The sequence below is a fragment of the Lagopus muta genome, chromosome 20 (genome assembly GCF_023343835.1).
Source record: "Lagopus muta isolate bLagMut1 chromosome 20, bLagMut1 primary, whole genome shotgun sequence".
Lineage (NCBI taxonomy): Eukaryota > Metazoa > Chordata > Aves > Galliformes > Phasianidae > Lagopus > Lagopus muta.
Window position 1 is genome coordinate 7166557 of NC_064452.1, and position 13051 is coordinate 7179607.

Sequence of the window (13051 nt, forward strand, 5' to 3'; positions counted from 1 at the left end):
TGAAGAAATCACTTTTAATAAGGACTTGCTGACAGTGCCATAGGATTTCCAGGGTTTCTGTCAGATCTTTTGTGTGTCTTTTTTTTTTTTTTAAGAGAGAGAGAAAAACCAGAAGATTTTAAGGAGAATCACTATTTAAATGTCCCATAGCGTCCTCTGCTCCTGACCACAGTGCTGGGGCATGGATGGAGATCCCATGGGACAGGAGCTGAGGAGTGAACCCATGCCATGCAGCCAGATGTTCTGCATCTGGACATTGCTTTGCCAGACAGGTCACATTCATGCACGGCTGTTTCTTTTGCTTTGTGCTTCAAGCACCAGGCTTAAGTGGCTGCAGCCAGTTGGGTTGGCTTCCAAAGGAATTGCTCAGGACAGAGCAGCTCAAGGGAGTTGGCAAATACCCCCAAAATGCTTTGGCAGAGCCTGGTTTTCTATCTGGTATTCATGCTGCCTTGGCCATTCTGGATGTGGGCACGGGGCCTCTTCTGTCCTTTTAGCAGATCTCTGTGTCTCAGTGATGCTGTGTGGTCATCCTGTGATGCCAGGGAAGGGGAAGCCATGTGCTCCTGGCTGTATGGGGATGTTTGGTTATCAGAGGTATAGAGGTGCCTCGTGTCACCCAGCCAGCCCTGCACTTTGTGGGACTATGGGGCTGCTGAAGGGGAATGAGTGGGCAGAAGTGTCTGTGTTCACTCTGCCTTCAAATCATGGAACGGAGGGAAACTTTTGGGGATTTTCTTCTCTTTCTTTGTGAGCGAAGGCTGCCTCACAGCAGTGGGGATCAGAGTGCTTTCCTTTTCTCCAAGAGGTAAAGAAAAAGTACTGACAGTAAGATATGCAGAATATTTCAGTAAACTAAGATGAAAACCCACGCGAGCTGAGGATGACACATCTCCTTTGTCACAGAACACAGAATCACAGAATGGCCCGGGTTGGAAGGGACATCAAGGATCATGAATCTCCAACCCCCTGCCACACACAGGGCCACCAACCTCCCCATTTAATGCTGGACCAGGCTGCCCAGAGCCCCATCCAACCTGGCCTTGAACACCTCCAGGGACAGGGCAGCCATAGCCTCTCTGGGCAGCTGTTCCAGCACCTCACCACTCTCTCTGTAAAGAATTTCCCCCTGGCATCTGTGCTTTGTCAGCACAGATTCCTTGCTGGCACGGTTCTGGGGTCCCTTGGAGGTGGGCTCACGCCAAGCAACCCTAATTGAGGATTTCACTGTGCCACCTCCATGAGGAGAGCTCCGTGCTTAGAAAGAGCTGGAAGATCCTAAGCACCAGACTGCTTGCTTCTCACAGTGTCTCCATCAGGCTTTGCACAGCAATGCCTGCAGTCCCGCTTTGGGTTTGCTCCTCGAGCCCTGCCTGGAGGGCCGGGGGTCCCCGCTCTGTGTAACTGTGCCCTTTCCCCAGGTGAAGCAGTTGGGAAGAGCAGCGTGGTCCCTCTGCCCTACGAACGCTTCCTGAAGGAGCCGGGACTGCTGGCAGTGGCCGGCTTGCCCGAGGGGATCAGCTTCAAAAAGCCCATGGAGTACGACGTGAAGTCCCTGATGGCCATTTTAGAGCACAGCCACAGCATCCGCTTCAGGCTAAAAAGGTAACTGCAGGGATCCTGGAGGGGCTGCAGGGGGCTGAACCCTTGGCCCGTTGGCTCTCATCACACTGCTGTGCGGTGGAGCTGCTGTTGTAAGCATGTGGCAGTGCACGAGGTTAACTGCAGTGCTCTTTGCCACTCTGCCAGCATCTCAGCTGCAGTACACTCTGTGCTTTCTCGTCTCCAAAGAGATTTCCAGTGTAAATGTCGCAAGCTCCTTTCTAGGCTGAAATGTATTTCTGTGCCAGAGGACGAGGGAGATGGGGGACAGCAGCGGGGTGAGGTCCCCCAGCTGCCATGTTTTCACGAGGGACTTGTTGATTTTGGATGCTCTGAGCTCGCCTGACTTGAGGCACCTTGGATCATTCAGAGAAATGCTGAGCGCTGACAAATACCTCCTTTGAAGGCTCAGCACTTCTGGAAAATCAGGCTGAGATGGCTAAAAGTAGGACACGCGGAATTTGAGCCGTTCAGTGAAGCCATGGCTGCCTGTCTCATGTGAAGCTTGTGCACTTCCTAGGTACGAAACGCATCCTTGGGCTGATTGAGGTCCCTGGTGAGAGTGCCGTGAGGCCTCAGTGCTGAGAAAGGCAGCTCAGACACTTGGTTACAGTCCCACAAATTGTTTTATTCCTAAGCACACCAGGCTATGGGACTGGATGGCTTTGCCGAAGCCATAAGCATTATGCACTGCCGTAAGCTAACCTGTTCTGCTTAAAGGAGAAAATGGTGTAGGTTCCCAAAGAAGCTATAGGGGGTTGGGTATCTGCTGTCATTTCTGAAACCCTGAGCAAAAAGGATTTAAGTGCAGGGGGGTCCCATCCTCTTGGGCACAGCCCATTCGTAGGCTCTCCTTTCCCCTTCCATCTCTTTGTTCATACGGCTTATTTTTCCTACTCACATCCACCCTGAACATTGGTAGAGGATGCGCTCAACTTCCACAGGCGCCCAACTCACTGCCTGGAGCCACTGTCCCCATAGTTTGGAGCTGTGTGCACCCTTGCTTTGAGCAGCTTTTCCCTTCCAAGGCACAAGGTGTTGGTGGCAGCTCCCAGCACACGCAGGCTGTGGTGCTCAACTCTCAGGTCTCCAGCAGTGCCATAGACCCAGCAGAACCTGTTTTCTCCTCTTTTTCTCCTTTTCTTCTCTTCAGGCCGGCGGATGAGCCCAGCAGAGAGCCGAACCCTAGCGTAGAGTTGACTTGTACCTCCCTCGTGCCCAAGGGCAGCCGAGACCCCGGTGCCAACAGCCACATGGCCAAACCCTCTGGCCAGGACGCTCCCCCCGCCGTAGCCGTGACCAATTTTTTATATGGTGTCTCGCTGCCTACGCAGATCGCCATGGACCTAAAGCAGGAGGTGTCCTCCGGTCTGCACGGGGCGACCATGGCCAGTGAGGTGCTGCTGCCCAGGCCCTCGGGAGAGCTGAAGGTGCCTTCCTCACAGGAGTACAGCGACTGCTGTGGTAATAGCCTCGAGTTTGCTCGCAGACGAGGGCCTGGTGCAAAGCCCCATGGAGCTGAGAGGGAAACATTCGGGGCTGGGCGTATGGGGCCAGCGGGCTGGGGCTGGAAGGTGGACGCTATTATTGGCCCTGGGGCTGTGCAGCCCTCACAGAGATGAGGAGGCCCTGCAGTGCTGCCCCAGCATTGCATTGGGTGCCTCCATGGTGCCGCTATGGATGTGCTTTGCTTTGGGGGTTGGGTGTGTGAAGGGGGTGAGAGATGTGTCACAGATGCCTAGCCCCGGGCTGATATCACCAGCAGACATCTAGGAGCTTGCTGAGGTGCCCTAAGCCTCTCTGGGGCTCTTAACATCGCTTTCTCATCTTCCCTTGTGTCCAGGACAGAAATCAGCTGTCTCTGGGGGTCCTCTCATCCAGAACGTGCACTCATCCAAGCGCATCCTCTTCTCCATTGTCCACGACAAGACAGGTCAGTGTCCCACCATGGAGTGTTTTTTTTTTAACAATAAATGCAATGAAGCACTGGCACAGGTTGCCCAGAGTTGGTGGTGGATGCCCCATCCCTCGAGACACTCAAGGTCAGGTTGGATGGGGCTCTAAGCACTTGATCTAGCTGACCCTGTTCATTGCAGGGGAGTTGAGTCAGATGATCTTTAATGGTCCCTTCCAACTCAAGCCATTCTGTGATCCTGCACCTCTCTGGGAAAGGTTTCCCCACCTAGAGGCACCAGTTACGCCATCACACAGATGACACTGGGGAGTCCCAGGCCTAAAGGGGAACCAGGGCACGGCTCGGGTGAGGTTGTTTTCCCAGCTGAAAGTTTTATGCGGTTTCGAAACAAGTGGAACCCTCTCACCCCAATCTGACTGTGCCAGTGGTGCCCAGAGGGGATTGGTGGGAGGAGGAGACTGCCACATCCCCTCCTAACCCCACCCCAGGGGTGTGCAGCCTAGAAATGCTGACGTGTTTGCACCAAAACCCTCACCTTTCTGCTTTAGGAGTGGGAAAGTTGGGAAAGAGAAGGTATGGGTGAAACTGCCATGCCTTTCAGAGGTGTGCTTCAGGTGGAGCTAGCTGTGTGCAGGAGGGTCTTTCATTTCAGGGCCGAAATGTTTTATGGGGTCGTTCCTCAGGAATCTGCTGTGCACATGCAGAGCTGCAGCAGAGCTTGCTCCAGGCTGGGGATGGGGAAGCCCAGACCTTATCTGCCAACCTGGCAGAATCAGCTCTGGAAGAGGGAAATAATTATTTTTAAAGCAACAAAGTCTCGTTCCTCGTTCTCAACACTTTGCACGAGAAAAGTGCATCTGCTGTGTATGAACCATATGGAAGTTCCTTATTTCTTATATTTTGTTTTGATAGATAAGTGGGACAGTTTTATAAAAGAAACTGAAGATATCAACACCCTTAGGGAGTGCGTGCAAATTCTGTTTAACAGCAGATATGGTGAGTAGGAGTTAATATCCCATTATGCATCTGCAGTGCTTGTGGTTTGCATATCATTATATAGCAATCATTTTTGTTCCCTAACACAGCAGCAGGAGCCATATGCTAGAGCTCCCTTCTTAACACATTTAGCCCAGCAGCTCCCTGTCTGGGTGTCTGTTGAAGGTTATGTCAATATTTCCATTTGGAGCCTCCCCTGTTGAGGAATTTATAACTCAGCCATAAATTGGCCTGGTGTGGAGCATGGCAGGGCCGGGTCAGTGCCCACCAGCACTGCAGGCAAAGGGGAGCAATGGTGTGCAGCCATATTAAATTAATGTGGCAGGAAAAAAGGAAAATCATTGCTATTCCAAGTGCTTTTTTTTTTCCTGCTTGTGATGCTTATGAGTGCTGACTGTGGCAAGGTGCTTTGGGGTCACATCTCCATAGGGTTAGGATGTGGCTCAGAGATGGGCTGTAGGTTGTTACCTGTGATATAAGTCACATACAGGAGCTACATGTGGGCTGTGAAGTGATAACTGAGATGTGAGCTGCGTGGCTCAGAGACCTGCTGGGGGAAAAGCAGTAGATAAGACAACACACGCTCTGCTTTTCAGACCACCTTGAGTTCACCTTCATTTTTATCATTCCTCAAAGGAAAAGTGTGTGTTTGAGTGAAAACCTTTCACCTTGCAGCTGAAGCCTTGGGGTTAGACCACATGGTCCCCGTCCCATACCGGAAGATCGCGTGCGACCCCGAGGCCGTGGAAATCATTGGCATCCCTGACAAAATACCCTTCAAAAGACCTTGCACCTACGGCGTCCCCAAACTCAAGCGGATACTGGAGGAGAGGCACAACATCCATTTTGTCATCAAGAGGTGAGTGGCCATCCTCTGCAGGAGCTGCCACTGGCAGGAAGGGGCTGCACTGAATCAGGTGTCTTGGGGTTAGCTTGGTATGTCTAACGTGAACGGGGCAGTTACAGCACATTTGGCTCGTGGTTTGGCTCTCTCAGCACATCTTTGGCTGGTTGGGTGCCCTGGGAGCTCCATGAGGACACAGCCAGCAGCACAGCTGGGAATTTAAGCTCAGTTTGTTGCCTCCATGCCCAGACGGTTTGTTTTACACCCAGAACTCATTTTGTCCTTATTTATGGAAAAGAGTTAAACAGCTGTTGTGTAAGAGATGAGCAGGGGGTTTCAGTCCCCGACTTCCATCTCTCTTTCCCTTTTTGTAAGTATGCCACAAGGCCATCCGTAGCCCCTGTCATCCTGCTGTGAGGCATTGCAGGTGTCCCTCTCAGCATTTCAACTGGCTTTGGGACCCTTCCATCACAGCACAGCTATCAGATGACATTTGGTGTCTGGGAGGAGAAACACCCATAGTTACTGCACACACCTGGGTGCTTGGAGGCGATCATTTGTGGACATCTGAAATCCTCTACTGATGACACCATGAGGATGTGTCACAGGCAGGCAGGGTGCTGTGTCCTGGGCACTGCTTTGCTGCTGGAGTGAAAGCTTCTGCTTTGGTCCTATCATCTTTTGGGACCAGCCTCGAACAGCCTCATTTAATAAGTTAATTAAATGAAGAGAACGACTTATATAGAGATTTAAAAGTGCTTTGGTTAAAAAGCATATGCTGTAAGATTGCTTGGTTGCACAACAAGCTCAGAGCCTTTTTCTTTTTCTTTTTTTTTTTTGAGGGAATGAATAAGTTGACTATTTTGATTCAGTTTAATCCTATTCATAAATAGAACCTAAAAGTCAGTCATTAGAAGCATCTCTTTCTAATCCTTTTCTTCCCCTTCCCTCCTAGGATGTTTGATGAGAGAATTTTCACAGGTACGTTCTTCATGTCTTCTGATTTATTGCCTGTGAATTGAAAGATTATCCAGAGAAGCAGGGTTGAAATGCAAACAGCCAAGTGTAGGACACATCTTTACACTCAGTGAGAAGAAACCTGGTCTGTGCCAAACCCAGGCTGGCTTTACCTGGGCTCAGAATAGGCACTGTGCACCCCTCAAATTGTGTTCTGAAGGTCCAAGGGAGGAATATGTGGGGCGTGAGGCTGTGCTGGCTCCCTGCACACAGCTGCAGGAGGCACGTGGGGTGTTCCTTTGCTTTTGTGGGTAAGAAGAGTCACCACCGGGTTCCTCCCTGGTAAATGATTCTCTTAATTTTAACTGGGAAGTGCTAGCATCGCCCAGTGGCTGGCTGTTTTTTAAAGGAAAAACAGCAAAAATCGATTTGATCAGTAACAAAACACTGGGAGAAGTTCTGCTTTCTTTTCCCCGTGTTTAGTCCTGCTTGTTGGAGGTCGAGAAGCCACGTTCAGTGCTTCCCAATGAATAAAGCAAGACAGGAGCTGGGGAGGCTGCCACGTCCCAGTGCCCTGATTTGGGGAGGAACTTCAGGAACAGCACCAGGCACTCCCAGATTTATCACCCAGCCCTGCTCCTGGGCTTGGCTCACAAGTAAAGACGTGTTTGGGGTTTTCCTTTCTTCCCAGCTGCCATCCAGCTTCCCAGACAACCCCTGTGACATCTCCACAGGCCAAATTAACAACCTGAGGGTGCTCCCAGGCCGAGTCCCAGCATAACCTGGAGGAGGTCCCACCTCCGTGGTTCTGGAGTCCCATTTGTGATTTTCTTGCTCTAGAAAATGATTTTGAAGCTGTCGCCCACCCCTCAGGTTTGGAGCTCTGAACCGCATCTTGGGTGCTTGGATTTTCCTTGCAAATCCGTCACAGTTTGCCTTGGGGGAGGCGTTTTCAGACACAGGGGGTGATGGAGCAGCTCTTGCCTGCCCACGCCTGCGAGCTGCAGCAGGAAAGCTCTGTGCTGGGAGCTCAGGGTCACTTGGCACGGAGCTGCAAATGGAAACGTGGAGACGAGGAAGCAAATCCGTGTGGGTGACGGCCCCTCCTTCCCCTCCTGCTCCCCGCAGGGCTACCAGGAGCAAAATACATTAAACCTGTCTTACTGCGATTCGTGTCAGCACATCTGACTGTGCAAAAAAAAGCATCTGCTGAGTCAGGAGGTGCCAGTTTTGCAAAGGCACTTTTTCAGTGCGGAGCCATATTTTAACTCGCCGACTATAAAGCATCCCAAAGCTTCCCCTTACAGTTTTGCTCACCCTTTAATTAAAATACCCACCACTGCTAGGAAACCTATTTTTGCTACTCCCCTGGGTAGCAGCTGAAGGCAAGCTTCATTGCTGCAAGAGTAAGATTCAGTCCATAGAAAGTACAAATTAAAAGGACTGTCGGTAGATAAACAGCATCTTTGAGGCTCGCTATTGCTGCTGGTCCTGTTGCCAGAGCCTTGCCCTTCCATCCAGGCTGGGGTCTAAAGCCAGAAATCTTCATTTTCCCATGGGGCAGGATGAGTTTTGGAAGGGTGGGGATGTTGCAGTGGCACTTTGATTCCAGCCAGAGGCCCTTTACAGCTATTTAAGAGAACACCTATATGGTTTTTGAAGCCTGGCTGCGTAATTCCATTCCCTCCTTCCCTCAGCACCAATTCTTCAGCACTTCCTTCACGTTCCCTGCATGGTTCTCATTTCCTATCCTGTCATCAGATCACCCTTTTCATCTCCAAGGTCATTGCTGAGGCTTCGTTTCAGCTCCTTTCATATTGCTGAGGAACAGGGAAGGGGAAGAGGGGGTGTTTGGTGGTGACTGTATCCTTTTGTCCCCTCTTGTGTCCCTGCAGCACATCCTTTCTCCCTTTGCGAGCCCAATTAAATCAGCACCCACTTCTTTGCAAGCAGGCAGCTCTTAAAAACCCATTCCTCTCCCTGACCTTAGCTCTGGGACTAGAGAGGAAGGACATGGAGGTGGAGATGCAGCATTGTTGCACTTCTAGCTCTTTGGTTGCTTATTCTGGTTTTGCTTTTAATTCCAAACCCACTCTGCACGTCTGGCACCAGGAAGTAAATTTACCAAAGATCCAACCAAGCTGGAGCCCTCCAGTCCCCCTGGGGAGATCTCCCCCGAGCCGCACCGCGGGGCCGTGCTGGACCTGGCGGGGACATCACAGGCTGCCAGCAGGTAAGTGGCACTCAGCTATCAGAAGAATAAAGCTTGGAATCATTGATTTGGGGGGAAATCGGTGCTGTTACCTGCAGGAGTGATGTGAGCTGCCTCCTGCCCTGCACAGCTTTGAGACTGGAAGCATTTAGCAAGGAGAAGCAGCACTAATCGTAGTGTCACAGAGTGGTTTGAGGTGGAAGGGACCCTTAAAGGCCATCTGGTCTGACTCCCTGCAGTGAACAGGGATGCCCACAGCTCCATCAGTGCTCACAGCCTCATCCAGCCTGACCTTGGGTGTCTGCAGGGATGGAGCATCTCCCACCTCTCTGCACAGCCTGTGCAGTGCTTCACAGCCCTTATCAAACACGCCATCCTTGGGGGTGAGCAGGGGAAACTGGTGCTGCAGATCTCCCCCAAGCATGCTGCAGGGCTGAAGTCTGGCCTGAGGCTTCTCATTTTTCTGTTCATTTGTTAACATTTGCAATTAGGGCACTTCTTAATTTTTGCCACGGGAGATCTCACCGTGCAGTTAAATCAGTGTGACCGAAAGCAAGCAGGCAGAGAGACAGAAGGGTGCTGAGCAAAGCAAGGGGTGGAAAATGAGTGGCACATTTCTGCAGTAGCATCCTTGTCCCACCTTGCTGATGCTGCTCCTGCCCCATCTCAGCAGCTGAGGCCAGGCAGGGGTTGCATGGGGCAGACAAACCTCTGCAGAAGACATGATGGGAGAAAAGTAGGTGTTGTAGGGGCAGTTTGTATGCAGCCAGGTTTGGGTAGTGCTTCCCACGGTGATGCTGGGCTGGGCTGACCTTCTGCTGGCCTAAATTCGGTACAAGCAGCAGAATCACCTGAGGTCCCTTCAGAATCTGTCAGATCTACCCTGGTTGTGTGTATAGATGTGCGTTGGTCCCTATTTGTGTTGTGTGGGTGCAAGCTGAGTGAGGCCACATGCCCTGCTTTTCTCATTCTCTTGGTTGCAAAGGGAATTGTGCCTTGCTGTGGTGGTGGTGGTGCAAACCTTACTTTGCCCTCCTGCAGGTGGAAATTAACCCTCCCAGTACCTCGATAACACATATCTGCAGGAAAACCATATGTGTACTTGACAAATAATCAAATCCTGCTTTGTTCTTCCTGTCAATGAGGAAAGCCCTGTTCCCAGTAGGAGCACAGCGTTTCCATACCTGTGGTCCACCCAGGTCAGAGTCCGGGTCTGGGGCAGTGCCAGATGCTGCAGGGCAAAGGGAAGTGCACTGCACTGCACTTGGGGAGGGCATCTTCTGAAAGACTGCCTTTCACCTGACCTGGGAGAGCTGGAAGCCCTTCCTGCAGCTCCGATGTGGCACACACTGTACTTACAGGCCTGGACATCCTCTTTGCCCAGTTAAGATCTGTCCTTACAACAAATTTATTGCACTGCCTGAATTCAGATGCCGTTGAATGGGTTGAGGTGAGGGTGGGGTGCTTTTAACCCCCCTCTCCCCCCTGAGCCAGCACAGATGTGAAGCTGCATCAGAAGGGCTGTCCTTTCCCTCAGAGCACCAGCACTGTGGCTCTCCAGTGCCGTTCCTTCTGTCCTTCACTGCCAAAGCAGTTGTTCTTGTTTAAGAAAGACAGAGAGAATATCCATCCCGAGAATGAAAAGTAATCTAATTTGGATGCTGAACACCTTGCATAAATTTCTAAGCATGTGAAGTTAACTGTAGACACAAGTTTGGGATAGTGCCCAGTATCCAGGGGAGAAAACCTTTGGGCAGAATAAATATTTACCAAATCAATTGACTTTTTCCTTTCTCTCTATTTGCTTTTCCTCCGTGAGTAACCACATTGTAATGAGGCTTTATGCACTGCTCTGTGCTGCAGTGTGATGGAGTCTGCAAGGTCTGAGGCTGTTAAAGCCCCTGGGATGGGTCCAGTGCACGCGCATGGGTTTAAAGCTTTCCCTTTGATTAGCACCTCTCATCTGCCTTTCCCTTCCAGGTCAGAGAAATGTGGCGTTCCTGAAAGCTGTGAACCAGGTGAGGAATCATTTGTTTTCTCTTGGTGCTGGGGAGGATTCTGTGCCATCCCAGGAAATACGGGGTGCTCAGTGAGCTGCTGACCTCTGGCTCATGGGTGATGTAGTTGCCCACCAAGGTGTGCAGACACAGCGTCTCTGGTTCATGTTGGAGATTGTCTTTGCTTGTCTTTCTCCTACAGGTACCTCAGGAGAGCTGGGTGGGATCAGACAGATCAAAATCGAGCCAGATGAGCTGGACATCATTCAGATCACTGTTCCAGGTGGGCACCGACTCCCTGCTGCTTCTTTCTCCAGGTTTTGTTTGGAGAAGCAGCCGTGCCTAGAGCAGTTACCAGACCTGGGTATCACACCAAATGGTAGGGCTGTCCTTAGGGTTTAATGAGTGGATAGGTAGCACTTTGCATTGTCAGTGTGCTTTCCAACCATCAATTAATCATCTCAGCAGAATTAGGGCAGCAACATGACTCCCAGTGAGCCTGAGTGCAAGTGATGCTGGGGGCAGCAGTGATGCCCTGTCCAACTTGTCCAACTGCATCTGCGCTTATCTCGTGGCACCCAAATTGCTGCAATCTCAATTGCACCCAAATGCACCGATCCCATTAATACAGGGGCATGCTGGGAGTCTCTCCAGGATTATCATGGAATGGATTTAACATGTGGTTACCATAGAGGAAGGGAAGGAGCAAAGTATGGCGGTAGATCAAACATTTTAATTTTCAACTTGGCAGCTCGTGGAAGAGAAGAAAGTTAATGCATGGCAAGCTGGCAGCGTGTGGGAGGAGGAGGTGTTATCACTTCTCCAGCACTGGGTAGATCACACTTGAAGTCCAGAGTCCACTTTTTATTACCTTATTTGAAGATACAGTTCAATCAAAGGGAGTACAGCTTAGGGCAATGAAGATGATTAATAGAAAAGTGCTCAGGTGCAAGAAGAAATTGATGAAATTTGGATTATTTATCCTGCGAGGAGATGATTAAAAAGTGACCCGATTGAAGTATTTAAACTAGCTAAAGGTTTATTTAAAACTAAATTTGGATAGCTTTTTGAGGGCGTTGGGCAGTCCGGTATTAGGGGATGCAGGCTTAAATTGAGAGGGCATACATATATACATAAGGGAAACTTCAGGAGGTGTCATTTCATGGAGGAAGGCGGCATTAGTGGAATGCTGTTCTCAAGGTGGAGTAGTTAAGTCAAGCAGCATTAACTTTTTAAGCCAGAACTGAGTGTTCACATGGAGTTAAGCCAATTAAATAATTCAGGGCTGTTTTTGCTCTTCACATGCTGTAGAGGTTAAGATGAAGCTTTTTCCCTTGGGTCTGAGAGAGATGGGCTGCATTTGTGGGAGGCCGTGGCACCCAGGCTGAGGATGCTCTTTGTTCAGCCCTTGCTGTTGGGCCAACTGCCTCTGAAACTCTTTGGAGGAATGGTGCCCTTCTCCTTGAGACCAAAGCTTCCCATGCTGTTGTCCGCAGATCGATCGCCCGGTTCAGATGAGTTGCATGACCCGGTGACCGCGCACGTGGCCTCGGAGGAGTCGAGCTACATCCTAGATGCAGTAGCAGGTAATGGAAATTACCTATCCAGGAGACTGGTCATCCAATGCAGTGGGTGACGAGCCAAGGTGATGGAGTCAGCACCTTCTCACAGAGTCCAGTTCGGAGCTCAGGCAGGTGGTGCTCGTTGGGGGCTGCCATAGCATGAACCAAGCTCCTGGGGGAAAGCATGGCACTGCCAGACCCAACCTGTGCCTGTGGGTGACCCAGAGGGTTCCTGCTGATACATGGTCTGATTTTGCTGGTGCTGGCCACTGCTAACCCTTCTTTTTCCTTGGCAGGGACAGAGAAGGGGCCTGCTGAGGAGCCACGACACGAAGAGAAACAGATGGAGGGATCAGGTGAGGTTCTGGTGAACCTGGAGCACCTCCAATAGCTGCAAGGCTTTGGGAGGTTTGATGGACACAGCTGTGTTTGGTGGGCTGCCTGCGTTATCTGTGAAGAACTCAGCCTCCGTGCAGAGATGCACCTCTGTATTTTGGGGACTCGGTGCTCAGACTGTGAGCACTGCTGGCTGATGGGGGGACTCTCACTGGTGCCAACCCACTCATGAGTAGAGGTCTCTCTCCTCCCATCTTGCATTGGTAGCATCTATTGCCCAGATTCACTTCTATTTTTTGCCTCCTTGGGGAGATCAGTGCTGTGCTGGAGGCAGCTGATTTCTCAGAGCATCCCTTTTATTTTTTTTAATTTTTTTTGCAGATGGTATAGGGGACGTTTTGAGTCATTTGAGGAGACAAGTAGAAATTTTGTTCAACACGAGATACGGTAAGTTGGTCATTAACACATTTGTAATGCCAAGTGTTGGCTTCGGCCGTGAGGAGATCCTAATTGCTAAGAAATGCCACCTACTCTTTCCAAACCAGTTGCTGAGTAAAGGTGCAATCTAATTTGTTCATTTACTGTCTGCCGGGCTTCTGAGCACGTTTGAAGTCTCCCTGGGCCTCGTTA

At 50.6% G+C, this 13051-nt stretch overlaps 1 protein-coding gene across 4 annotated transcripts in view; it reads left to right on the forward strand.

The window, feature by feature from the left end:
• Positions 1 to 13051, forward strand: part of GTF2IRD1 (GTF2I repeat domain containing 1) — a 50692-nt gene that overhangs the window by 22720 nt on the left and 14921 nt on the right. For all 4 annotated transcript variants that reach the window (XM_048966838.1, XM_048966840.1, XM_048966837.1 and 1 more), the window contains exons 5-16: positions 1422 to 1605; positions 2756 to 3066; positions 3446 to 3535; positions 4430 to 4513; positions 5189 to 5372; positions 6313 to 6338; positions 8427 to 8547; positions 10507 to 10544; positions 10726 to 10806; positions 12020 to 12109; positions 12382 to 12441; positions 12803 to 12868. In XM_048966838.1, coding sequence (XP_048822795.1) covers positions 1422 to 1605; positions 2756 to 3066; positions 3446 to 3535; positions 4430 to 4513; positions 5189 to 5372; positions 6313 to 6338; positions 8427 to 8547; positions 10507 to 10544; positions 10726 to 10806; positions 12020 to 12109; positions 12382 to 12441; positions 12803 to 12868 — 1335 coding nt within the window. The remainder of the gene's footprint in view (positions 1 to 1421; positions 1606 to 2755; positions 3067 to 3445; positions 3536 to 4429; positions 4514 to 5188; positions 5373 to 6312; positions 6339 to 8426; positions 8548 to 10506; positions 10545 to 10725; positions 10807 to 12019; positions 12110 to 12381; positions 12442 to 12802; positions 12869 to 13051) is intronic.